The sequence below is a fragment of the Barbus barbus genome (assembly GCF_936440315.1).
Source record: "Barbus barbus genome assembly, chromosome: 34".
Classification (NCBI taxonomy): Eukaryota; Metazoa; Chordata; class Actinopteri; order Cypriniformes; family Cyprinidae; genus Barbus; species Barbus barbus.
The window spans coordinates 6,049,600-6,075,230 of record NC_136762.1 but is presented as its reverse complement, the minus strand read 5'-3'; the positions used below and the strand labels follow the sequence as shown (position 1 = coordinate 6,075,230).

Here is a 25,631-nt window from a genome sequence, read left to right as displayed (position 1 = left end):
CACAATAATGTTAAGAAATCAGAATGATTTCTGAAGTAACTGGAGTAATTCAGCTTTGCACCACAGGAACAAAGTATATCTTAAAATATACTGAAATTATTTGAAACTGTAACCAAATCTCACTGTATGTTACGCCATTTTTGATCATATAAATGCAGCTTCGGTGAGCATTAGAGACATTTTGCACTCTGGTAATAAAAGTAAAATGTTTCTAGGCAAAATATGAGTTCTTATTTTTCTTTTAATGTCGGGGATGGTGTTTTAGTATTGAATTATATTAATATTTAAACTAAATACAACACGGAAAATGGGTAAAACCAGAGGGCCATGACTACCCAAAATGCATTCCTGTTGTTAAACCTGGTGGTAATTGGCTGTGAGATCACAAATACACAAAAAAAAGCACATTTCCACTCACCTTGCCATCGTAATACTTCTCACGTTTGTCTGTAAGAACAGAACGAATTACAATGCCTGAATACTCAATGACCATCTCTCCTGCCTCGATGTTTCGCTTGCAGAAAAGGCCTCTTCCATGAATCGCAGATCTAAGACAAGAATGAATTACAGGAAAGCCATGAAATGAAAACATCTGCTCATGAGAACAAACAGAGCTGAAGAGAAGAAACTGGAAAGGGGTTGCAGAATGGATTCCAAAGATTACATCTTGTCTGACAAAAACACATTCAAAGACCACCTGTGTGAACTTCAGACTTCAAACACTGTGTCTAAGACATTATAGGGCTAAAGAAATAGATAAATATTCTTAGCAGATCTTAGGGGATGCTTCTCTAAAAATGAACAGAATCAAACCCATTGTTTCTACTGATGCTGCTTAAATGTGGGAGCCTTCCTTATTTAGAGGTTAAAAACAGTCAACTTACCTGTAGACACCAACTGCTTCCTTGGATGTCTTCTCTAGATGTCTAAATCGCATCGCCATTGGAAGCTCCAAACTTGTTGCACGCCTATAAAATACAATTGAGTTTGTTCGTCATGTAAACCAAACCACAGATGACTAATCATCAAAAACGGCAATACTGAGGAAATTATTCAAGAAAGAGGAAATAGGAACAGCGAAAGATTAAAAAGCGGAAAGGAATATGAAGAGCACGTTGTCATGACAAAAAACAAACTTAAAATGTCACGATAAAATAAGAATCAGTACCAGGTTTTTTTTTCTGCAAAAATATTACCGTCGGTATTTCTCATAATAACTCCTATTAAAATATTTTTAAAACAATTATTATAAAAAATAAAATTAAAAACCCTTAAAAGGTGCCATAGGTGATTGTCTTCAGAAACATTTTGTGTTATTCTGGTTGAAAGTCTCTTCACATCCTGATAGCAATCATTGAGTTAAGTGGTCTAAATGTATTTATCTGTATTTATATAGTCTGTGGAAGGTGTAGGACCAAGAAATGTTCGTCCAATCAATATGCTCGGTCCGAGCGTTTTAATTGGCTTTCCTACCTGCCTGTCAACGTATGTATTTGCATACCTCTGCGCACCCTGTTCGCGCAGACATAAGTCATCAACATCATCAGCCTTCACGGCATTGTAGTACTTATACTAAATGTGCTATAAAATTTAATTTCAATAAAATTTAATGTTGTCTCTGGTATTCTTCTCTTTGAGCATATGTGCGTTCAGGGGGCGTGGCTTTGAAAGGGTGATTGAAGGGAGTGGGACGTTCGCTTTCAGTGCTATCAGGCCTTTTTTTTTTTTTTTTTCGAGATCTCCTATTGCACCTTTAATTAATAATGAAATAATTAATAATAAAAATACATAATTAATAATGAAACAATACTGAGATTTCACTGTGAAACTCCATTTTTTCCTCAGAACTCTTATGTACGCACATATGAGAGAAACAAAGCGTCAGTAAAATTTCAACTCTTATTTGACCTGGTGGGTTTGAGAAGAACCTCATCCTCTTCCTCATCATACAGGTTGGTGTCAGGAAGCTGTCTGTGCTGTGACGCCAGGAAGTTGAACATATCAAAGGTAGACTTCCTGCAAATCAGATAAAAGAGTAGGTGTGAACTATACTCAGAAAAGTTGGGTTTTTTTAGGCACGCAAACTTGCATCACAAAACTTGTCCTCCTAGATAACATCTCTTCTTGATCTCCAAGACAAGTATACATTTGAACCCCCTTCCCCATGACTACAGGGTAACTACGATACACAGTGCAAAACATTTTCTTCTCTTTAAAACACCTACTTTCTTGTAGCTAGGTATTAGTCATTTGGCCTCTTTCTATAAAAGCGAATCATATAGGGACATTCCCCTAAAAGTGACCTTCTATTAATTTCCTTATTTAAGAACACAATGTTCCCAGTAACTGGTTCAAGGCTGTGAACAAGGACTGTCAAACAATTAATAAACACAACTGAATTAATTACACAGTAAGGCCATAAATGAATCATATGAACAGCAAATAATCACATATAAATTAGCTGGGTCTTAAAAAAATTAAATTATATATATATATATATATATATATATATATATATATATATATATATATATATTTAGTAGCAGTATACATATAAGAGAAAGTACATATATTTATTTCTATCACTGTGTTACCATCACTTATTACTTATTTTGATTAATTGAGAAAAACAAGTGAACTGACCTCAGGTAGACTTCAGAGCGGGCACAGCCACTTGGGTTAACAGGCAGATCTTCCTCCTGACTGGCCTGCTTGTGGAAGCGGAAGGTGTGGCGCTGGCAGCGATTGGCCCCCTGGAGCTGTTCCACCAGGTAGACTACAGCATCATGCAGCATTCCCATCACACGCGCCCCGCTCATCCCAGAAAAAGTGAGCTGCCTCAGTCCAGCAACAGCACGGGCCTCCTGGACTCCCTCGATAACAGCGGTCCAAGCAACTGTGAATGTGAAGAATGAACGTGATCATTTTTTGGTTCGTAAATACATTTAAAAATGTAAAAATCTGTATGTGTGACCCTGGAGCACAAAACCAGTCTTAAGGGTCGCTGGGGTATATTTGTAACAATTGCCAAAAATACATTGCATGGTTCAAAATTATTGATTTTTCTTTTATGCCAAAAATCATTAGGATATTAAGTAAATATCATGTTCCATGAAGATATTTTGTAAATATACTGTAAATCCATAAAACAGACTCCAGATTTTCAATTACAAACCATACATCAATGGAAAGCTTATTTATTCGGCTTTCAGAGGATGTATAAATTTCAATTTTGAAAAATTGAGCCTTATGACTGGTTTCACACAAACATACATATATACATACACACACACACATACATACACATACATTATATATATATATATATATATATATATATATATATATATATATATATACACACATACACACACACACATTTACATTCATACTGAAAGTAGATCACTCATCATATATTTTCCAACCACAGTCTCCTACCCTCAATACTGTCTGCTTCTACACTGAAGCCGTCATCACTAATGATCTCAAAGCGTAGGTGGGGTTGGTCTCGGCTGGGAGGACTATGCTCTTCCCCATCTGATAGAGGCATCTCATCATCTGAACAGGACAACATCCCTAAAAGGAAGTCTTATTGTTTAATCCATTGAAACACCTTAAAGTGAGCAAAATAACATTAAAAAAATAATACCTGAGTATTTGTTCCAGTCAGACAGTGCATTACGGTTAGCAGGATCCCAGGTTGCTGGCTTGTTGCTGTCTCCACCACGAGGCAATGAAAGACGATCCCAAGGTCCAGGCCTAAAATAAAAAAAATGAAAAAAAAAGGCCACACAGTATCAGTGGTTTAGTCACCCCATTGCATGCATGACATATTCTTTCCATTACAATACTATAACGTCAAGTCAATATAGCGCTTTTAACCATGCAAATTGTGTCAAAGCAGCTTTGCATCAGCTTGATATAAAGCTGGGTGGCTTTATATCAGCTTTACAGTATTTAGACGGGGAAATAGCTTGTCGAAATAGTGTCATTCTCCTCTAGCCATAACGTCACTACTTACTCAAATTACATACTTAAGTGGAAAAGGTGGAACAAACTACCCACACAAAAATACTGTGGTTTTTGTTATTATTAATATGAAAGCATTCAGATATATTCTATCTTTGACATGTTAAACAGATATTTGGCATGGTCTACTGCAGTGGTTGGCAACAGGCAGCCCAAAACTGTTCCGCCAGCAATAATATCTGTCCCGCGCCCATTGATAGAGATTGATTATTATTATTTGATTACCATTGATTATTTTGATAGAGGCTGGTTCTGAAATAGATTTGTCATGACAGCAACAGTTCCTCACAATCAGAGTACGTGAGCGGAGCGGTGTGAATTTGAATGGAGAGAGGAGCGGATTTTTTTTACAAGTCGGTGCATCTTGGTTTTCATTAGCTCCACCACCGCTCCATCCCGAGTACAATTCATGCCAACAGCCCGTAATATAACTACATATTTAGCAAGAATTCACACGTTAAACATATTTAGCTAGCTTGATAGAAAAGGATCATTCATATCAGAAAGAATGTGAAGGCAGTTCTCAAGGATTTAGTTTTTTCCTATACTGAATATTTTCAGCTGAAGGCATGATTTAAACAAGTACTACAACACTTATTCACACACAATCGCTTTCTCAATAATGCATTCAAACAAATGTAATCAGACAGTGCTACTTCATCTGTATCCGATTTCGAATGAGCAGAAATCTGTAAGAAATGCATCGATCCGTAGGTAAAATAACTGACGAAAACGTACTGTTATTTTCATCACAAACCAAATTTGCACTGCAAAAAGCAGCACTTATACCTTTTAATGCTGACATGTTATTAGCTCATGTTGTAGGAAAAAAAGTTTGCACACTAGTGTTCCAATAAGCCACATTGAAACTCTCCTGTTATTTAATTTTTTTATATTCGTTATGAACAGAACTGTCATATTTCAAACGTACTGAAATACTTTTCATTAGATAGCGAAGGCAGAGCGGTGTTTCTGATATCAGCGTGCGAGGAGTGGAGCGGGAGTGGAAAATGGTGAACCCGGAGCGGAGCGATTACTAAATGCTCGGAGCGCAGAGGGAATATCGTTGACACGCCACTCCGCTCACATAGGCTACTCTGCCGGACACCGCCACACAAATGTGGCTTTTTGTTAATGACTGTCCTACCACAGGATTTAAAACCGAGTAAAATTATCCTTTGACTATGTTCTGGCCCGCCATCTAGTGGCAAAATGTTTTTTGGCCTGATTCCAAACTTACTTGCCGACCCCTGGTCTACTGCATGTGTGTATTGAATTTACTGTTTGACCATCAAAATATACAGGTAGGTCCTACTCAAGTTTGACAAAAAAAAAGCAGTACATGACTCAAAATGCTGCCAGTAATGCAAAGTTCACACTGCACGATTTTAGCCCTGATTTTCACTCGCCGACAGGTTTTGCGAAATCGCAGACAAATGTCCGAAATCGGAGGCAAATCTCTGCTCGTTCACATGAGTGACAGTCATGCAGTGTGAATAATCAATAACTTGATAAGACATCTTGAAGGAGACATTTATGTATTATTACTTAATTTCAAAATTGTTTAAAAGGCAAAAATTATACTGATACTTAAATGCCTTTAGTGAAATCACCCAAGAATTCCCCTTTTCCGTTTAAAGGCTCACCTTGCACTCTCAGAGTCACTACTTCGCTCTTCATTCAGCTTGTCTAAGTCTAGAATTGCCTTGACGGTTGGGGTTTTAATGCGAACTCCATACCTGCAATGGAAAAAGGAACAGCCAAATGAATAATCCATGCAGAGTTTGAAAGCAAAGAAAAACATCCAGAAATTTGAGTCAGCTCTTACTGGTTCCATTTACCTTGCTGATACCAAGTTTGACTTCCGTGGTTCTTCCAATTCACTAGGGCGGTCCAGGTCTAAAAAGTCCGATTTTGATTTCTTGGTGGCGATACGGTCAGATAAAGAGGACACTCTTTTCATTCTAACCTGTTTTGGTCGAGGAGCTGCTTCTGGTGTTGCTGGTGGGGAAGCCTTTATCTCTGATTGATCAAGGAGTCCTTCCGGTAAAACTACTGAACTTGTTGTCGGAGTTTGCCCAACAACAGTACTGTTACGAGGTGATGAGGGAATTAGGGAAACAGTCTTGTTGGGATCATAATATCCAGCCATAGCTTGGTTGATGATAGCTTGGGCACTTTCTGCTTGATTTGATGTATCTGAGGAGGTTGTTATTTGACTCGTAGATTGTTTGCTAGAGGGGCCATGTGTGCTTGCAGACTTTGACCTTCTAGGTGTGGAAGACTCCTTCTTATTCCGTGGTTTTTTCACTCTATCTCCAGAAGCTTTGGCATTCCTACGTGGCTTCTTAACATCTGCTGGTAGTGAAGCTGCTGCGTTAGTACTAGTGGCAAGTAGCTGGGTAATGGTGTTGGAGGTCTGTACCAATGGAGTTACAATTTGGGAGACTTGGGTAGGAATGGTGGCACCGGCAACTGGGGGAAAGTTCCCAGCTGCTGCAAGTGTTGCAGACAAGGCATTGCTTTGCAAGAGGCTGGCGATTTGAGTAACACAGTTATATGAGGGGGAATTTGGAGTCGGCAGCTGGAAGGTGTTGCTTTTGGGGTTTTTGACAAATATTTGACCAAGACGATTAACAAGTAAAACATGTGGTGTAGGATCCACATTGGGTCCACCAACCTCCTTTACGGTAAGAATAGCATGACCTGGCAATGCTTGGGTAACCAACTGTTGTTGAGGTTCAATTGCTGATCTGGGGGTTGAAAAATTGATGGAAATTGTTCGACCTGGAGCAGTTTCTCTTTGCATAGGTGTGGTGTTGTACCCATTGATGACACCTGGAGCAGAGACTGGCTGAATGGCAGAAGGCATTGCTTGGCACTGAGCTGATGGTTGAGAAATTACAGAGGAGGAGATCATGCCAACAGTTGTAGAGCCGATTGGTTGCGAGTGAGTGGGATGCAATGGGACAGACACTGTACCCGAAACTGGCCCATAAGTCCCAAGAGGTACACCAGTGGCTGATGGCACAGACAGCATTGACTCTGGTTTCTGTGGTAAATTTGTGGGAACACATGGCATTGCCCCTCCAGGAACTGAAGGGGCAGGATGCCTTGGTTCAGCAGGTGGGTGCAATTTAGTTCTGAAGCTCTCCATGGGTGGCAAGACTGTCTTACCCTCAGGAGTTTGGACAGGGTACAAGGAAACATTTGCAGATGGTGCCTGATTTGGGAATGTTGCAAAAGAAACTTGTGCAGAGGAATCAGAAGATGATGCAGATTTGGCTAACACCGTGGAAGGAACAGGATTTTGTTGCAGTGGACTCTGAATTCCATTAACTTCCATTAAATCGTCTTGCAAGTGGTTGTTTTGGTAAACTGTAGAGCCATCCATTGACGACACAAAGTGGCCACTACTAGGATCCAAGTACAATTCTTTGGAGTCTTGTGGGTCATTTGGAGAATCCTGGACTGGGACCAACTCTGTGAAATGTGCATTGGGTGAAAGAGGATCACATCTCTCAAGAATTAAGGGTGTCTCTGGTTCAACAATTAAATGAGGGGTTTGGTAATCATTACCATATGTAGAAAATACAGTGTTTGAAAGCTTTGGATAAACAAAATTATTCAAAGGGTCTTGGTTTGATTGCAATGATTGGGTTACACCAAAACAATCTTGATCAGCAACAGTCTCCAAGTTGGACACAGGTTCTAACCGAATTGAAGAAATATCAGAAACAAGACTAGGAAATGCCAAACACAGACCATTGCTAGCTGTCTGTTCATGAGGCACAGCGTTGAACGGTTTGTGTGGCTTTTGGCCTTGATTTGACAATTTCACACCCTGGTTTTCATTATTAGCCACACTTGTATCACTCTCTGTCCCATCATCCACACCATCAAGTTGTGAAATCTCCCTTAAAGATGGAGATGTCTGAGAGGCATCCCTTTGAGCCTTGCAATTAACCACTGTGCGAGTGAAGTTGAAGTAGTTTTCCATGTCCTCATCAGAAGAACTATTACCCCAGTCTTCCCTACAAGGATCAACAGTACAAGACAATCTCTGGGTAGACATTTTGGACTTCTCTTCATCTGGCTCCCAGAAGTCTTCCTGGTTGTCTTCACCAACTACAATTTGCGCACTGCAGTTCATAGCTACGCCTTCATTCAGCTCAGTTTCTTCAATTTCAAGCTCAGTTCTCAGCTCAGGTGCCACAGTCAGGTCTGCCTCTAAGTGGAAGGATGTGTAAGCGAAATCCCTGTCACTGCTTAGATGATTACCTTTTTGTGTACCCAAAGGGTCTCCTAATGGCAAGGCACCATTTTCTCCTGGATGCTCCTGTGGTGATGCTATAAAATTGTGTGGAAGTTCAACGGAGTCTATCTGATTAAAATCAAAAGGCCTTGGTCTTGTGGAGAGGTGGGTGGGAGAGGTGAGAGATCGGTTGGTACAAGGGGTGTTGCCAATGCCACCTTGCCTTGTGGACTGTGAAAACAGTCCTGAGGTAGAATGGGGCGTCAATATTCCAGAACCCCGGACAGAGGAAGCACTTCGACCGACAGGACGAGCTGATGAAGAGGTCAGCAGGTTTTCAGTAGCACCAAGGGGGAAACCTGGGGAGGTAGGCTGAGAGGTTTTAGGGTGGTGGGAACCACCTGCTCTAGATGCAATTGGGCCTGCAGGGGATCCAAGAGTAGGGGAGGTCATGTGACTGCGGGTACCGCTATTCTGGGTGTGTGGGCTATGCCGTCGTGGCCTTCGAGTGTCTTCCAAATCACTTATAGTCAAGATGTGGTGAGGTTTGGATGGAGCAGCTCCTGGGTAAACAAAAAACAAAAAAAACAATCAATGATGAAAATGCTTCATATGAACTTTGTGAAGACCATACATGCAACTTCATTGAATTGAATTGATAACTACCTGGAGAAGGCAGTGGTCTGTATAGTCCTCCGGCAGGTCTTCTGTTCTGGGGGTATGAAGGGATTTTGGGGCGGGCACCAAGGTCCGGTTTGGCAAAGACAGATACCGAGGTGGAATTTGTTTCAGTGGAAGAATTTGTTGAAGACAAATCCACTCCCAGGGCTTCAGTTTCTAATGAAAATATATATTGAAATTAATCATATTCAAAAACGCCAAACCATCACTTTGCAAGTAGTAATATTACATAGTACTCACCTGACTGGGGGCATGGGCTATGGGCAATTGTGCAATTTTCTCCCTGATCGAGCGACTCTTCCACTGGTTTTTCCTGAACAGGTGGCCGGACCTCTCTAACACGAAATGTGTATTTGCATCGACGAAGGGGGTTTACAGTACTCCAATACCAGCGAGAGCATCTAAACAGCAGAAGAAACAAAAATTATATTGATGTGCAAACGAGTGGCAATACTACACGTCTAGCATGTCCATTTCATCAGGAGCAAACTCCTAAAAATAAATAAAATAAACAAATTAAAGCCACTTACTCGTAACGGACAGGGAAAAGTTTTCCATGACAGGCAGATAATTCACTCAGCTTTCCCAGCTTTTTTACTAGCAAAGACCCTAACCGGTGAAAAATTTGGTTTAATACATTGTGCAATTATTATAAAACAACAGGGCAATTATTGTACAAACATTTTATACAACAAAACATAACATGTATATTTATGTGCATTAAATTGTGTTATTTATATATCATTCAACAATTAAAAAAAACCAACCTATCATTAAATTGATTGACTCCGGCTCCAATCCAGTCAAAAACTTTCTGCGAAGACTTATCCCTTCAAAATCCACATAAACCCTCCGAAGTACTTCAAACCCTTGACCAGTGATGATCTGGTAAATTACAGAAAAAAAGTTCTCTCTCAAACCAGTCATATAAAGCCAACATTAAGTCTCTATTTGGCAGATTTTTTTCAGTAACTATATCAAACCACAACAAAATAAGCAGCAATGACTAAATTAAATGCTATTAAACTGAAAGCTCACTTTTCCACTTATAAGGTCACGATGCTTGTGACAGAATACTCTTTTATCATCCTGGAAGACACAGTTGCGATAGCGGGCGCACATGAAGTGGTAGTTGCTCTGGCACGAAGTAAGGCAGCAACCTACAGTTGCCCCGGTTCGGTTACACCGTTCACAGCGCTACGGAAGGAAAGTCAGAACACTATATTGTTTTTACCTGATGCAAGTAAACTGTTCATGGTTAAATACTAAATTATGAAATTTCAAACTATTTGCATATACATTAACAACATATTAAGCATCATGTTTGTTAATGTTATTAACTCAAGGCAGTATAAAGTGCCACCAATGGCTCAGTTGAACCAGAATTATATGAGATTAATGACATACCATCAGACGGCCTCGTGCAACAGCACTGTGAACATGCAGAAGTGAGCCATTATCCTCCTCGAACACCTCTGCAGACCACATGGTGCAGTTTACATGAGCCCATTCATTTTGCCCTAGATAGAGCAACCTCCCTGCATCCTGGGAAGAGAAATGTTTAGTACAAAGGACTGTAATTTCAGTTTTGGTGACACTAATAATATCTTTCTCATAGAGTAAAACTTGCATGCTGTAATTTAATGACAAGGCATCTGAAAATTATAACTTTTTTAGCACCCTTGCAAAAAATGACTGCAAAGTACTGGTATAAAGATATTATCAGATGGTAATTCCATAGTGTTGATAGTTATAATGATTACTACATTCATACATTTACATACATATAGTGTTTACATGGTACTGCAAAAATAAGGTAATATTCTCATGGTATACATCTTAAAAACATGGTATTACCATGGCACCCTTCCTAAAAATGTATGTTAAGTCCTTGTAGTAAAAAGCTATATTAAAAGATGCAATATACTGGTGAATTTACAGTATTAAAAGTACTTACACTGGCCTTTGCATCACCGTATTTTTGGCACAGAGCACACTGTCTCTCGTCATCTTTTGACCAACCTGTGTCAAAGTCAGATTTAACTGGTTGACCCTTCTTCCCTGGGAGATAGAATCAAAATGCCAAGTTAGGATGATTTGCACTGCTTTCCATTTGATCACAAACAATGGTTACTAATGTCATTCTATACTTGCGTGTTTATTTACCTTTCAGACTCATTCCTAACGGCGTCGTGTCCATAAAGTGTCCTTTAGGGTTATGTGCTAAAGGTGTGGACAGATCCTCTTCTTTTCCCATTTTAACATCCATGTGTCTTCCAGTCATCATTGTGGCGCCATCCAAAGCCTTACTACAGCCATCTCTCTCACGCCATTGCGCATAAACATGTTCATAATTTGGCGGCATCACAGCATGTGAAAGCATTCCACTGCAGGAAAGAAAGCATGTGTCATTGCCAAAAGATACAATATTTCTGCTCATGTCAATGTTAATTTCAACTGGAAAGAATTTAATGGTCCTTACGCTGGCAGATGTTCAGAGCGTGGATCCCATATTTTAGGGTCCTGACTGTTAAACCAACCATAAACTTCCTCTAAGAGCTAGAAAAAAGATTGAAAACAAGGTATCATAAGAGCTCTCCTAAGGCTATTAGGGCTCTATGATTTTCGTTTTCCCAGAAAACGCAGACGGAATCTCAGAATCCACTCATAAAAATGGAATATATATGGGCTAATGGTCTCATGTGCAAAGTAATTTAATAGATCAACGCACTAAAACATAATATTAAGTGGCGGAAGAGCGCAGTGCAAATGGCAAATTACATAATTTAAATTAATTAGACATGCTTTTTGATTAATACAAATGTAATTTAATCATTAAAACAGTCTAGAAAAATTAAAACAAAAAACGGAATCTAGAAAAATTTAAACAGAAAAGAAAAACGGATTTGTGAAAAAATGAATTGGATTTCATAGGCTCCCTAGACTGTATTTGGAAAAGCTTGCTAGCATACTACTTTATTTTGTCTCATTATGTGATTGTACTGACAAAAATGTAATCATACTTCTGCTTAAACTAACAGTCAAATAGCAACTGGATGACACATACTGACAAAAAAAATTCCAGACTTGTATTTTTAAGCAGTGCATCATTTGTATAGTTTTCACAGAATGACCTAAGCTACTCTGACTGGTTGGGTAAACGTACAACAATTAAAAAATACACAAGAATCTGACCTTCAGGTAATACGAGCGGGCGAAGGCAGTGGGTCTTTGGTCCTCTGGTAGAATTTCCTCATCTTCCAAGTGATTGTGAATTATTTTCACCACATCCTCGTGAAAGGATTTCTGCTTGACAAAGTCACAAATTAAATCAACATCTCTAGTTTTGTTTTTCTGTTCATTATGTAGCCAAAACAACAGTTTAACAATGATTAGGGTAATTCCAGAATTGCGTTTGAGATTGGCTAGCTAAGACAAGTGCCAACAGAGATGCTAGTGTGAAAAATAATATGCTTTTAATTTAGTTGTCTCGAAAACACATAAATAACATCCAACAGTAATTACACATAAAGCCCTAGTTTATGAGCTTTATGGAATGCTAAACGCTCTAAAAGCATTGTGAAACTGCACAGCCAAACTGAACCAAGGAATGTGGACCAATTAGTAAGGTCCTTTTCAAATGTACAATCCCGTTCGAGTAGAACAATCCTGTTCTTTTAACGGTTTTATGTCTCAGAAAGCAAAGTGCTTAAAAACGTTTCACTTATGTTGCGTTCAGATCTTAGACAAGCATAGACGATGAGTCTGTGTAGAGACACTGACCAAGGATGTGTACAGGCCTTCATCAAACTTCTTTCCAATAGCACGGAAGTCGCAGACAGGCAAATCTTCAACCACAGTGTTCGGGGAACCCATTGCAGTGCACTACAAAAGAAGACAAATCTCAGAAAAATGCAATGTTCCTTTTTACATGCATTCTGTAAATGCTAATTTTGAAGATGAATGTTTAAACATCTGTTCTCAATGTTTAAACAGAAAACACCTATTTACAAACACTTCCTCTTGATTGGGCTTTGTAGGGCAGGACTGGTAAGATCACCAACCACAGAGATCCAGCACATTCTGACTAATGGTTTTTCCCAGTGAATTGGAAAATAAATATTGACCTAGGATTGAATCATGACCTTTCTTTAACTGTTTTCGGACTACTAATTCCAATGGCTTTTTTAGGATCATGGAAACCCCGAACCTGGAAAGGCTCGTGCTGGTCTCAATGAACATACTAAAAATGTATTTGAGAATGTTTATGTGAAACTACAGGTTTCTAACTAATTTGTGAACAATCATCGGCAACGGACTGCTGCAGCGTTAAACGTACAGCATAGGTTTAAGAGAAGTCAAAAGCTTGATTTGGATGGTAATTGTTTATCATGGGGATGTATTTTCAACATTTATAGGGGACGATCTGTCATTTCATTGCTGTCCAAATCCAGAATGTCACTGTTTTTTCTCACCACCCGCTGGTCTTGATTGTGTGGTAATTTATTTGCAGTCCGAATCCACATATCTGAGTTTACAAGGAAATTGACTGTTTAAATATTTATTGACTGCTGCCAAACACTGTATGGGAACTGCTGCACTTTCCTGTAACTTGCATGTATATTTATTACTGAGATGCAGAAAAAGTATTTACGACTATATTTCATAACTGCTTCACCACAGCGAAAACAAAGAAGTAGTACATAAACTTTGTTTTTTGAAATGAGTCAATATTATGGCAGCCACAGGTATGCAATGCAATTTTAAAATATGTATTATAAATAATTACACACAGAAAAATGCACACCAGGCAGCTTTATGTTTACCTAATGTAAATCTCCACATTTTTACTGACATCCATCATTCGGAGAGACAGAAAACCCATTTCAACTAGTGCTTCTATTTCCTGTTTTTAAACAGGAGATTTAAACAATAAATAAGATATAGTTAAATATGAATTTATTCTTATTATTGTAAGCATATGCCATTTAATTTAAAGCAGACAATCACGTGACTGGCCACACAGGATCACAGAACTCTTCTCCAATGTGAATAAAATCAGAATCCTTGAGATTTACCACGAGAAACAATTACTGTCCGAATATGGCTAAAGAAATGTCATAATTCCCATAACCCTATATACTTTTTTTTTCAGTAACTCTATTTTAAAAAAAATCAATTCTCACAAATAACAAGCTTATTAGCATGCATATTACTAGCATATTAGCTGTTTACGAGTGATTATAAAGCTCATTTTAATGCCCTATTCTGCATGACCATATTTTAAGTCCCTTAATCCTACTCCACACCTAAACTTAACAACTACCTTACTGACTATTAATAAGCAGCAGATTAGGAGTTATCCTCAATTATTCCTTAATTTAGCTGGAATTTACTCATAATGAGCATGTTCTCTAAGATTATTCTTACCATTCCTTATCTAGTCATTACAAACCTACTCTCAGAACGGTGGCTGAATGCATAAGGTCCACAAAATGAGAAACACGTGAGGAGTTTTGAAGTTGTCATTTGATTGGTTGAATTCTACAGGATATCAGGGAGACGCACGCCGTGACGCCAAACCCCCTCATGGGGATTTATATCAACAAAGCTGTGTGATGATAAACTCCCTCATGGAAGAGGAAAACCGTTGTGTTTACAAATGTGACAAAGATAACTTCAACTAAATGCTGACTATTAATCCCAGTGACTTTTTTAGGATCATGGAAACCACGCACAAGGAAAGTCTCATGCTAGTCACAATGAAAATTCTAAAAATGTATTTTGAAAATGTTTACGTAAAACTAAATCATTCTAACTGCTTTTTGAACAATCAACAGCAACAGACTGCTGCAGCTTTCTTTAAGAGAGGTTTTAAAGGGTTCATATGATGTTGCTAAAAAGAACATTATTTAGTGTAATGCAATGCGTTTACGTGGTTCGAGGTTCAAAAAACACATTATTTTCCACATACTGTACATTAATGTTGCTCCTCTATGCTCCACCTTTCTGAAACGGGTCGATTTTTACAAAGCTCATTGTTCTGAGAAGCGAGGTGTGCTCTGATTGGCCAGCTATCCAGTGCGTTGTGATTGGCCGGATACCTCAAGCGTGTGACGGAAATGTTAAGCCCCTTACCATGCTGTGATGCGATAAGACTAAAACAATAAAACCCACTATAAACGAGGCATTTGTAATTACTGATTATAATAACTCATATGGTATTTGTATGCGTTGCCCCGCGCCGTGTAAACATAACACCATGTCTGCATTTGTGTTTGTAGAAACGCCAAACAAGCACTACTCTACACTGCTCAAAACTCACGTTTGAATAGTCGGAAGCAAATTCTTTGAATATCAAAACATACTTACAGGCTGTGAGTCAGAAGCACCAGACTGTCCTTGCGGTGTTGGAATTGCCCCACTTTATAGTGTTCACAGCCATTCATAGCGTTCATATTGTAGGCTACTCTCTCCCAGGATCAGGAAACAGTCCTCCGTAAAATGCGCTGCACACACTCTAATATTTGCGCTGTACTGTTCTGGAACAGTGTTTAAATACAACTTAACCACTGATTTTTAGTTGTGTACTGATTTGGAAGGCCAAAGAAAGTACTTTCGCTTTCACAACGAAACACACAGCGTCTCCACGACATGGCGGCAGCAACAACAATACTACCTTCAGCAAGAATAACAGTTCCGCTTTTTTTCCATTGCGTATACATTTGGGCGGTGTGTTATGCAAATCCTCCCACACTGTGGGGGCATGTTTGAATGAGCTGTTTTAGGAGGGTGTGGACGAGTCTTAACTTTTATAAACAATATCTCTTTTGGTTTGAGACTTTAGTGTTTGCAACTTTATAGATCTTATATATGCACAAAAACCTTATAACACTCCAAAGACAAAGGAAAACATGAAATCGCATCACATGACCCGTTTAAAGTCAAAAGAGGTTTCTCGTGATTTTATTGCAAATGCTGGATTTTCTAAAGCATGTGAAGTTCACAGCCCAGACTCTTGACGACTGATGATGACGATCTTGAAAATGTTTATGTGACACTACAGCATAAAGGAATAGTTCACCCAAAAATGTCATTAATTACTCACCCTCATGTCGTTCCAAACCTGTAAGACCTTCGTTCATTTTCGGAACACAAATTAAGATATTTTTGATGAAATCCGAGAGCTCTCTGACTCTCCCATAGACAGCAAGGATCCTTACACGGATCAAGGCTTAGAAATGTAGCAAGGAGATCGTTAAAACAATCCATGTGACATCAGTGGATCAACCGTAATGTTATAAAGCTAAGAGAATACTTTTTGTACGCAAAGAAAACAAAAATAACGACTTTATTCAACAATTTGTCTCCTCCGCATCACCCTATAGCGCCATTTTGGAGAGTATGACATAGTAAACAACGTATGCAGCATATGTACGAGAATACGTTGTTTACGTTCAGATCAAAGTTTAAACGACGTAAACAGCGTATCTGCGTATGGTGCTGCTGACACAGAACAGCATACGTTGTTTATGTATGTGAAACTCTCCAAAATGGCGCTATAGGGTGACACGGAGATGACGAATTGTTGAATGAAGTCGTTATTTTTGTTTTATTTGCACACAAAAAGTATTCTCGTAGCTTTATAACGTTACGGTTGAACCACTGATGTCACATGGATTATTTTAACAATCTCCTTGCTATGTTTCTGAGCCTTGACCGTGCATGAAAAATATCTTAAATTGTGTTCCGAAGATGAACGAAGGTCTTACGGGTTTGGAACGACATGAGGGTGAATAATTAATGACAGCATTTTTGGGTGAACTATCCCTTTAACTGCTTTCTGAACAAGCAATGGGCTGCTGCAACTTCAAAATACAGCAAACTAGGTTTAGGAGAGATCAGATGCCCACCTTCTTGCAGGTGACCAGGTGCTTAGTGAAGGTGGAGCTCAGCAGGCAAGACAGCACCCTATCTAAGCCAGTCTTCAGCTCCTGGTCCAGCAGTTCCCTCCAACCTGCTCCATTCACGTCCTCTCCATTGGGCTGCTCTTGTAAGCACGGCTGACAGGAGTACACCACGCTCTCAGGCAGACTCGACAAGATTTCATACAAGTCATCTGGGAGAAAACACAAATTTAAGGAGTCAGCTGCAGACACAAGCGGTAGATTTCCTACTGCTGATTCAGCATGTGACGGTTAAAAAAAAATCCTATTATTTCTCAATTACTTCTGCATTAAATTGACAGAGTCATCTTTTAATATAAGGAGAATGCTCAATTAAACAAACATCATGGGGATGACATTTTGGACAATCATGGGACTGTCTGAATCTCCATTATATAACATGAAAAAATGTGCAATCAGTGAGAAAGTTCCAGTGTAAATGTCTTGTATGTATTGGGAAATAAGATGCTTGCAAAATGTCAAACCTGTGAATACAGTAGTTTAAAAATTACTAAAACGGTGGAAGGAAAAAGTCATGCTTTCTATGTGGATACAAAGGAATGGTTTCATATTACAGACAAAAAAAAAAATTTTTTACAAAATCAATGGTATATGCAACTTTCTTTTTGGGGAATTTGTTTCAAAGTGTCATTGAAATGAAAGCCAAAACGAGAGCATGATATATGTAAATGGCATGTTAAAATGTATTATTGTATTTGATGGATAAAAGAAGATAAAAAGACCTAAATAAATAAAATCTTCTGGCCATAACATTCTGTCACTCACCTGTCAGACCTTCACATTTAGCATGGACCCAGTGGTTACATGTGGAGCACTGCATCATCTGGCTATCATAATCATTATCTTCATAACACTTGAAGCACATAGTGCAGAAGTTACCTACACACACATACAAAATTGTTATGCATGGAATGACAAACTTCATCCCTGTTGAAACAGCTGCAGAGCGTAGGCAAATGCCAACTAATGGCATTTTCTTATGCCAAAAAAAAAAAAAACGGTATTTCTGAACAGCAAAGTATTAGTTGGGTTTTCACTGATGGAGCTTGATCTTGATCTTGAGGTACTCTTATATAACATCCTCTTTATCTAACATTGGTGAAGAACACTGGAACCCCTGGAAATGCATTTGATTAATTATAGGTCTGTCAGATAATCAGACCCTCTAATTCTCACCTTGATCAAACAGCCTAGTGCAGTCAGGACACAGCCCCTTGTCATGATTCCACTCGGTGTCCCAGCTCTTTCCTGGGGTCACACCACAACTCTTGCACCGGATGCATGTCATACAGACCTGAAAAAAATGATTTAATATGTGGCTTAACTGAAGTTACAACACAAACACGAATTAACCATTTTGCAGCTTTAATGTCTTGGTTTTGCCTGATCCTAACAGATGTTCCCCTTGTGCATTTTTTTGTTTATATATTTTAACATACCATGGCAGCTGAGACAGCAAAGCATACAGAAACGTCTTTTAGGTTTTGCACGTTGAGGAAAGTACCACTGTGGTTAACTTACCCAAGGCTTCTTACGTTTGTTGGGTTTGGGGTAGTTAGGACCCAGACAGGCAGGATGATAACAATTTTGACACCTTTCACACTCCAACAGTGGCTACACAGAGAAAAAGCACACACACAAACAAAATTTGAACAGTGCCAAAGCTGTAAAAGAACATGTTTCCTTTAAATAATAACAAATATTTCCCTTAAACCAACAATGACAAGAAAAAATACACACACTGCCGTTCAAAAATGTAAAGTCAGTAAGATCTTTTCCTAAAATATATAAATACTTTTATTAAACAAATAAACTTTAAACTAACCAAAGGTGATAGTAAAAGACATCTATGTTACAAAATCTTTCTGTTTCAAATAAATGCTGTTCTTTTGTATTGAAATGCAATGTCAATTGCAAACATTGCGACGCTGTTTTAAAATAAAACGAGCACCATGAAACCATTTAAAAAGCCGCATTCAGCGGTCTCCGTGACAGAATATGAAACAGCCCACAAAGTATAATGATCCCGTGCATAACTACGGAGCGCTCTCTTCATTTTATCAAATGATCAAAATCACATCCATTCATTTTACGATCCTGGTACTAGCCTTTTATTTAGACTAAAAACCCTTTTCATTCGGGTGAGGAAGCTGATGTTTTGAGTGGCATTTGCACATCCTGTCATGCCGGTGACTATATGCTACTGCATTAGACGCATTATGCAGTATTAAGGTTAACAATTAAGTGATCGTTAATTTAAACGACGATCGATTGTGGAACTGATCGAAAATTGACATCCCTACTTCAGATAATCCCAGCTTCTTATTGTTAGGTTAATACATTTAGATTAGAGTTAGGCATCAAAACCATGTTTTGAAGCATCACAAACTACCTTGGATTCTTTATCCTTGCGTCCACAAACTCGGCAGAACTTGCAGCGACGACAGCACCAGTTCTCCTTGTTCTCATCCACAGGGCGCTCTGAAGGGTCCAAGCAGAAGCGATGGAAAGGCTCACAGCAGACTTGACAATACAGCATCTGCACAACATAAGGTATTCATGATGAAAAAAAAAAATTCTATTTGACAAACAACACCAGTGAAACTTCCCCATTATTATAACCATTTCCGAAAACCTAACATTTATTTTCATTTACTTTTTTTTGGCCTAACATGTTTTTAAGGCAATGCTGGAATGAAGAGTAGTCAGGAAGTACCTCATGTTGGCCTTTACTGGCACACAGCAGGCAGACATACTGGGGCACGAGGGGTACAGAAGTGAGGATGCTCAGACCTCCTGTCGCCCATACGCTCTGGACACTACAGTCCTCCTGTGGAGGGAGACAGACAGAAGTAAGGAACATTTTAGCTGCATGCTTTCACCTCAAGATAAAGGAGTACAAATAACTCTGTTTGAATACAAATACATGAAAAACATGAAAGCTACGTACACAAAAATAAAAATCTAAACGTTTAACACCAAATACACAACGAGTCCAAAAGTCTGAACACACAGAACACATTGGAGTCAAAATCTAATTTAATCCTGGAAGATAAACGTGTTAAGATTTTTTTTTTTTTTATAAATACATTGCATCTTCAAGATTAATATGCATTATACAGGTAACTTATTTATCTGTAACTTATTTCAAAAAGTGAAACTTTCATATATTTTAGATTCATTACATGTAAAGTAAAACATTTCAAAAGTTTTTTTGTTTTAATTTTGAAGAAATTACAGCTCATGAAAGTCAAAAATCAGTATCTCAAAATATTAGAATATTTATATTTGAGTTTCATTAAACAACCATCTCTACAGTATAAATTCCGGGTATCTCTTGTTCTTTGAAACCGCAATAATGGAGAAGACGGTTGACTTGGCAATGATCCAGAAGACGAACATTGACGCCCTCCACAAAGAGGGTAAGTCACAGAGGGTCATTACTGAAAGGTGTGGTTGTTTACAGAGTGCTGTATCAAAGCATATTAAATGCAAAGTTGACTGGAAGGAAGAATTTGGGTAGGAAAAGGTGCACAAGCAACAGGGATGGCCGCAAGCTTGAGAATACTGTCAAGCAAAGCTGATTCAAACACTTGAGAAGCTGGGCGAAGGAGTGGACTGAAGCTGGAGTCAGTGCATCAAGAGTCACGTTGCTTTGAAGTCCAGTGTGAAGTTTCCACAGTCAGTGATGATTTGGGCTGCCATATCATCTGCTGGTGTTGGTCCACTGTGTTTTCTGAAGTCCACAGTCAACGCAGCCATCTACCAGGAAATTTTAGTGCACTTCATGCTTCCTTTTGCTGACAAGCTTTATGGAGATGCTGATTTCATTTTCCAGGTATTTCAAACTCGCCTGACCTGAACCCCATAGAGAATCTATGGGGTATTGTCAAGAGGAAGATGAGAGACACCAGACCCAACAATGCAGATGAGCTGAAGGCCGCTATCAAAGCAACCTGGGCTTCCATTACACCTGAGCAGTGCCACAGGCTGATTGCCTCCATGCCACGCCGCATTGATGCAGTAATTCATGCAAAAGGAGGCCCAACCAAGTATTGAGTACATAGAAATGAACACACTTTTCAGAAGTCTGACATTTCTGTTTAAAATATCCTTTTTTTGTTGATCTTATGTAATATTAAAATTTTCTGAGACACTGAATTTTGGGTTTTCATTATCTGTAAGCCATAATCATCAAAATGTCAAGAAATAAAGGCTTGAAATATTTCACTCTATGTGCAATGAATCTATATAATATATGAGTTTCACTTTCTGAAATGAGTGACAAAAATATTGACCTTTTTCATGATATTCTAATTTTTGTAGATGTACCTGTATGTAGATGTGTACAGAGATCAGACTTGATGATGATTTTTTCCCCTTTTTTTATTAATACTTTTATTCAGCAAGGATGCATTAAATTAATTTAAAGTGACAGTAAAGACACGTATGTTAAAAAGGTTTAGATTTCAAATAAATGCTGTGCTTTTCTATTCATCAAAGAATACTGAAACAAAGTTATCATGATTTTCACGAAATATTGAGTAGAACAACTATTTTCAACACTAATTATAATAAGAAATGCTTTTTAAGCAGCATATTAGAATGATTTCTGAAGGATCACGTGACACTGTAGACTGGAATAATGATGCTGAAAATTCAGCTTTGCATCACAGGAATAAATTACATTTTAAAACGTATTAAAATAGAAAACAGTGAGATTAAATGATAATATTTCACAATATTTTACTCTATTACTGATCAAATAAATGCAATCTTGCCAAGCATAAGAGACTTCTTTCAAAAACATTAAAAATATCTTAATGTATCAAGAGTATTTTACTGAGTAACCCTGATCTTTCCATAACAGAATCAGGTGCTGCCATCATGTGGCAAGCCACTGCATCAGTGTAGTCCCTCAGCATTAAGACATCTTTGGAGAGCCACTTGACTTTCATGCTCAGTTTTGTAATACAATATAGCCATTTACCTTAAAATCCACACGGATCTTATGTGTGGGTTCTGCGGGCTCCTGTTCTCTCTCTGCAAAACCATTGGCGAGGGCTGCAAGGACGCTGGGAGGCGTCTGTTCCTGGGGGCTCTGCAGACAAAGTAACAATGGAAGTTGTTTTTGCTGCTTCGATGACATTTTGGCTGAATGAGGACAGTTTTGAGAGAGCCAAGAGATATCAACAATCATAATACCTTCTCAACTTTCCGTTTGATGGGTGGACCCTTGTGGAAGCTAGGTCTGCGATGGCGCACTCCCTCGTCAAAGGCGTCGCCGACGAAGTCATCAAATGACAGAAAATCTGTGGTGCATTTAATACAAACAGAATTGTGACTTTGAAAGGAATGATTCATGTAAACTACTTGTGAAACAAACAAGATTCTGGTTTCAATTGTATCAAAAAAACAAAACAAAAAAAAGTTTTAATAAAACCAGTTCTACGTTTCCAATCACTGTGGTATGGTAGCTTGTTTCCGCCATAAAAAAAGTAATTTTGATTTTTTTAATCTCACAATTCTGACTTTTCTCCTTGCAATTCTGATTGCAAAATATAAACTCATAATTGTGAGATATAAACTATAACATTCAGAAGTGCAAGATGAAAAAAGAGCTGTAACAAGGAATAACTGCTGTCAAGGAATAAAAAATAAAAAAAAACTTTTTTTTCTCCTCAATTTTTTTGCAATTGCAAGTTTATAACTCACAACTAACTAATATATCATTGATATTTATTTAACATTTATTTTATGAACATAAATGGGTAACAAACTACCAGAAATGTTGCCTTGGTAACTAAATACCTTAGAAATAAATATGTTTAAATACCAAAATTACTGAAACTGAAATAAGTTTAATCTAAAAAGATCTAATATTAAAAAATAAACAAAAAAACACTAAATTTCCAAAGCACAACTAAAATTAAAACAAATAAGCTATTTCAAAATATTAATAGTTTATAAATAGTTAATAGTTATTAGTAGTTTATAAATAACACTGGTTTTTCAGCAAAGTAGCTCATTTTTCCTTATGAACTGTAATATTTTATTAATTCATTCATTAAAAAAAATATCTAAAGTTTACCACTAATGTAAAATGTGAAGTCAGAAAAAGTTGGTTACTCCCAGTAACTACAGGACTAAACTATAAACCGAGTATTAAGCAGTCATAAGCAGTGAAATATCAGCATATAAAACTAGCATACTCAATGCTGTACAGTAGTTTTCTCAAATTAAACGGTAAAATGCTAATGACTCTCAGAGCAGTTGGAGATGATATTTGTGTGTTCATATCATCATATAGTGAGACGGCAAAAGCTGTAAACACTGTGAGCGTCGTTCGCGCTTTAGTATGTGTGTAGTAAACAAAACAGTGCGTCGCACCATCCACCATTCATTCATTACGGAAATCATAGCGCCTTATGCATGATATCAAATGCTTCCGCAGATCTGTAGTATTACTATAGCATTTCACCTAAGCATAGCATATCACGCATATTGCTTTGTTCTTGCCAACGGTATCTCCGCCATAAGCACTGAATGAATGACAGGCTTTCTGTAACTTGTAACATTGCACAAGGTAAATAAGAGGGTGACATCTAGTGGAGAAGATTAATGATAAGATTCACATTAATCAGATCTTGTGTTAAATGTTTGCTGAAATAAATACCGGAAAAGATCAATTCGCAGCTTTTGAGAATCGATAACGAATCTACGTTATTTTTAAAAATTTTCGATTGATCGAAAAAACGATTTTGTTCTGCCCAGCCCTACTCAAACTCACGAAAAAAAGTCTGAATTGTGACAGATAAATTCAGAATTGCATTTTTTTAAAATTCTCTGGTGGAAATAAGCTTCATACTATGGTCTAACCTAAGTTGCGAAGGCCAGGGGTTCTTCTGCGGGCTGGGGAGGTGGAATTTGATCCTCCTATCCAGTCAAAGTCAGAGTCGTAATCCAACAGGTCGCAGTAGGAACGTGGTTTAACGTGTCGCCGTGGCTGTTTCCGCACAGATGGACTGTCCCCCAGAGAGGCTGGAAACATTCGCCCGATTCCATCGCCACCCTCACCTTCCTCATTACTCGAGTGACCCACACTTATTGACGAGCGTCGCTTTTTCATGTGCCCTGAAAATGGTGAAAAGGTTTATGGCAGATGCACAGAGAATAAATAGTGCTGCATTCGTTCTAAAACATGTTCTTACCTTTTTGAAGCTTGCCACTTAGCCTCAAGGCCTTCCTTTCCTCAACCTGATCACATCTCTTGTATCTTTTAAAAAAGAAAGAAAAAAAGCTGTTTAAATTGAACAGGACCACACTGAACTGTTTGAAAAATATGAGGGCCTTGAATCGGACAAAAGCAAGAAAACCGTTGCACAACATTGAACTTAACTTTTCAGGGATAGATATAAAAAAAAAAACATTTATTTTATGGACATAAATGGGTAACAAACTACCAGAAATGTTGCCTTGGTAACTAAATACCTTAGAAATAAATATGTTTAAATACCAAAATTACTGAAACTGAAATAAGTTTAATCTAAAAAGATCTAATATTAAAAAATAAACAAAAAAACACTAAATTTCCAAAGCACAACTAAAATTAAAACAAATAAGCTATTTCAAAATATTAATAGTTTATAAATAGTTAATAGTTATTAGTAGTTTATAAATAACACTGGTTTTTCAGCAAAGTAGCTCATTTTTCCTTATGAACTGTAATATTGTATTAATTCATTCATTCATTTAAAAAAAATATCTAAAGTTTACCACTAATGTAAAATGTGAAGTCAGAAAAAGTTGGTTACTCCCAGTAACTACAGGACTAAACTATAAACCGAGTATTAAGCAGTCATAGCAGTAAAATACCAGCATACAAAAATAAAACTAGCATACTTACACGCAGCACTGCCGTTTTGTGTTTGGGCCGCCAAACTTGGGTTTGTCCAAGCAGTTTATGCACCTGCCACAGTCCTCCTCATGCAGACAACCTTTACACTCCCCACACCGCCGAGACCGGTTCCCAAACAAATGAGCTCTACCGCGGCGAAACTTGGGTGCCCTGTGTTCTTGTAACACAGGGCTTTCTGGGTCAGAGTGAGACTCAACTCCTGATAAAAAGTGACAGAAAGCATTAAAACAGGCTTTATACATAATTAACTAAAGGTAACAGACACTATCAACACATTGGCTTTAGGTCTATTATCAGATCCATTCTTAGGTTTATTGGTAATCTTTGCAGTTTGAGGAGTAAGTGCTGGTACCTTTTTCTGCAGGTGAAGGGGATATATCTGATCTCTCATGTAGGGGTAGTGCACTGAGTCGAGGGATGTCATCAGGGACCATGGCACGAGGCTGACCCAAAACCACAGCTGCAGCTCTGCATACATGCTTAATGCGAGGCCCTCCTCTAGCAGGTACCTTATGGAGGGAATTGTAAAGTGAAGGATTAACACAACAGCACTTTAAGATTACTGTCGAATTCTGTGTTCTTGTTTTATATTACAAAAAAGAAACAAAAAAAACATACTACCGGCTCTGGAGAAGCTTCTGTCTTGTTGGGACAGGCAGTTTCAAGCCGCTCTTTCGGTTTTCGTCTCTGTCTCTTTGTTGCAGTGATTCTACCCTCTGGCAAGAGCTACCAAAAACAAAAAGTGAAAACAGATTCAAATAATATTAATAGCACTTCAATT

General features: G+C 38.2%; 1 protein-coding gene across 3 annotated transcripts in view; it reads right to left on the bottom strand.

Annotated features, from left to right (window-relative positions):
* The window catches only part of kmt2bb (lysine (K)-specific methyltransferase 2Bb), a 36,933-nt gene that overhangs the window by 3,152 nt on the left and 8,150 nt on the right, over positions 1–25,631 (bottom strand). Inside the window, exons 5-36 of one of the 3 annotated variants that reach the window (XM_079392446.1) lie at positions 25,469–25,576; positions 25,203–25,359; positions 24,839–25,049; positions 24,144–24,208; positions 23,812–24,066; positions 22,138–22,244; positions 21,923–22,033; positions 19,649–19,762; positions 19,325–19,471; positions 18,454–18,546; positions 18,109–18,226; positions 17,698–17,811; positions 16,879–17,084; positions 12,749–12,850; positions 12,161–12,271; positions 11,448–11,524; positions 11,132–11,352; positions 10,923–11,026; positions 10,373–10,510; positions 10,004–10,162; positions 9,733–9,850; positions 9,496–9,574; positions 9,206–9,366; positions 8,951–9,121; positions 5,871–8,847; positions 5,676–5,768; positions 3,650–3,759; positions 3,439–3,576; positions 2,644–2,896; positions 1,909–2,016; positions 885–968; positions 419–548 (exon numbers count right to left, since the gene is read on the bottom strand). In XM_079392446.1, coding sequence (XP_079248572.1) covers positions 419–548; positions 885–968; positions 1,909–2,016; positions 2,644–2,896; positions 3,439–3,576; positions 3,650–3,759; positions 5,676–5,768; positions 5,871–8,847; positions 8,951–9,121; positions 9,206–9,366; positions 9,496–9,574; positions 9,733–9,850; positions 10,004–10,162; positions 10,373–10,510; positions 10,923–11,026; positions 11,132–11,352; positions 11,448–11,524; positions 12,161–12,271; positions 12,749–12,850; positions 16,879–17,084; positions 17,698–17,811; positions 18,109–18,226; positions 18,454–18,546; positions 19,325–19,471; positions 19,649–19,762; positions 21,923–22,033; positions 22,138–22,244; positions 23,812–24,066; positions 24,144–24,208; positions 24,839–25,049; positions 25,203–25,359; positions 25,469–25,576 — 7,140 coding nt within the window. Of the gene's footprint in view, positions 1–418; positions 549–884; positions 969–1,908; positions 2,017–2,643; positions 2,897–3,438; positions 3,577–3,649; positions 3,760–5,675; positions 5,769–5,857; positions 8,848–8,950; positions 9,122–9,205; positions 9,367–9,495; positions 9,575–9,732; positions 9,851–10,003; positions 10,163–10,372; positions 10,511–10,922; positions 11,027–11,131; positions 11,353–11,447; positions 11,525–12,160; positions 12,272–12,748; positions 12,851–16,878; positions 17,085–17,697; positions 17,812–18,108; positions 18,227–18,453; positions 18,547–19,324; positions 19,472–19,648; positions 19,763–21,922; positions 22,034–22,137; positions 22,245–23,811; positions 24,067–24,143; positions 24,209–24,838; positions 25,050–25,202; positions 25,360–25,468; positions 25,577–25,631 lie in introns of those variants that run through there. The other 2 variants (XM_079392447.1, XM_079392448.1) reach the window with 2 other exon arrangements.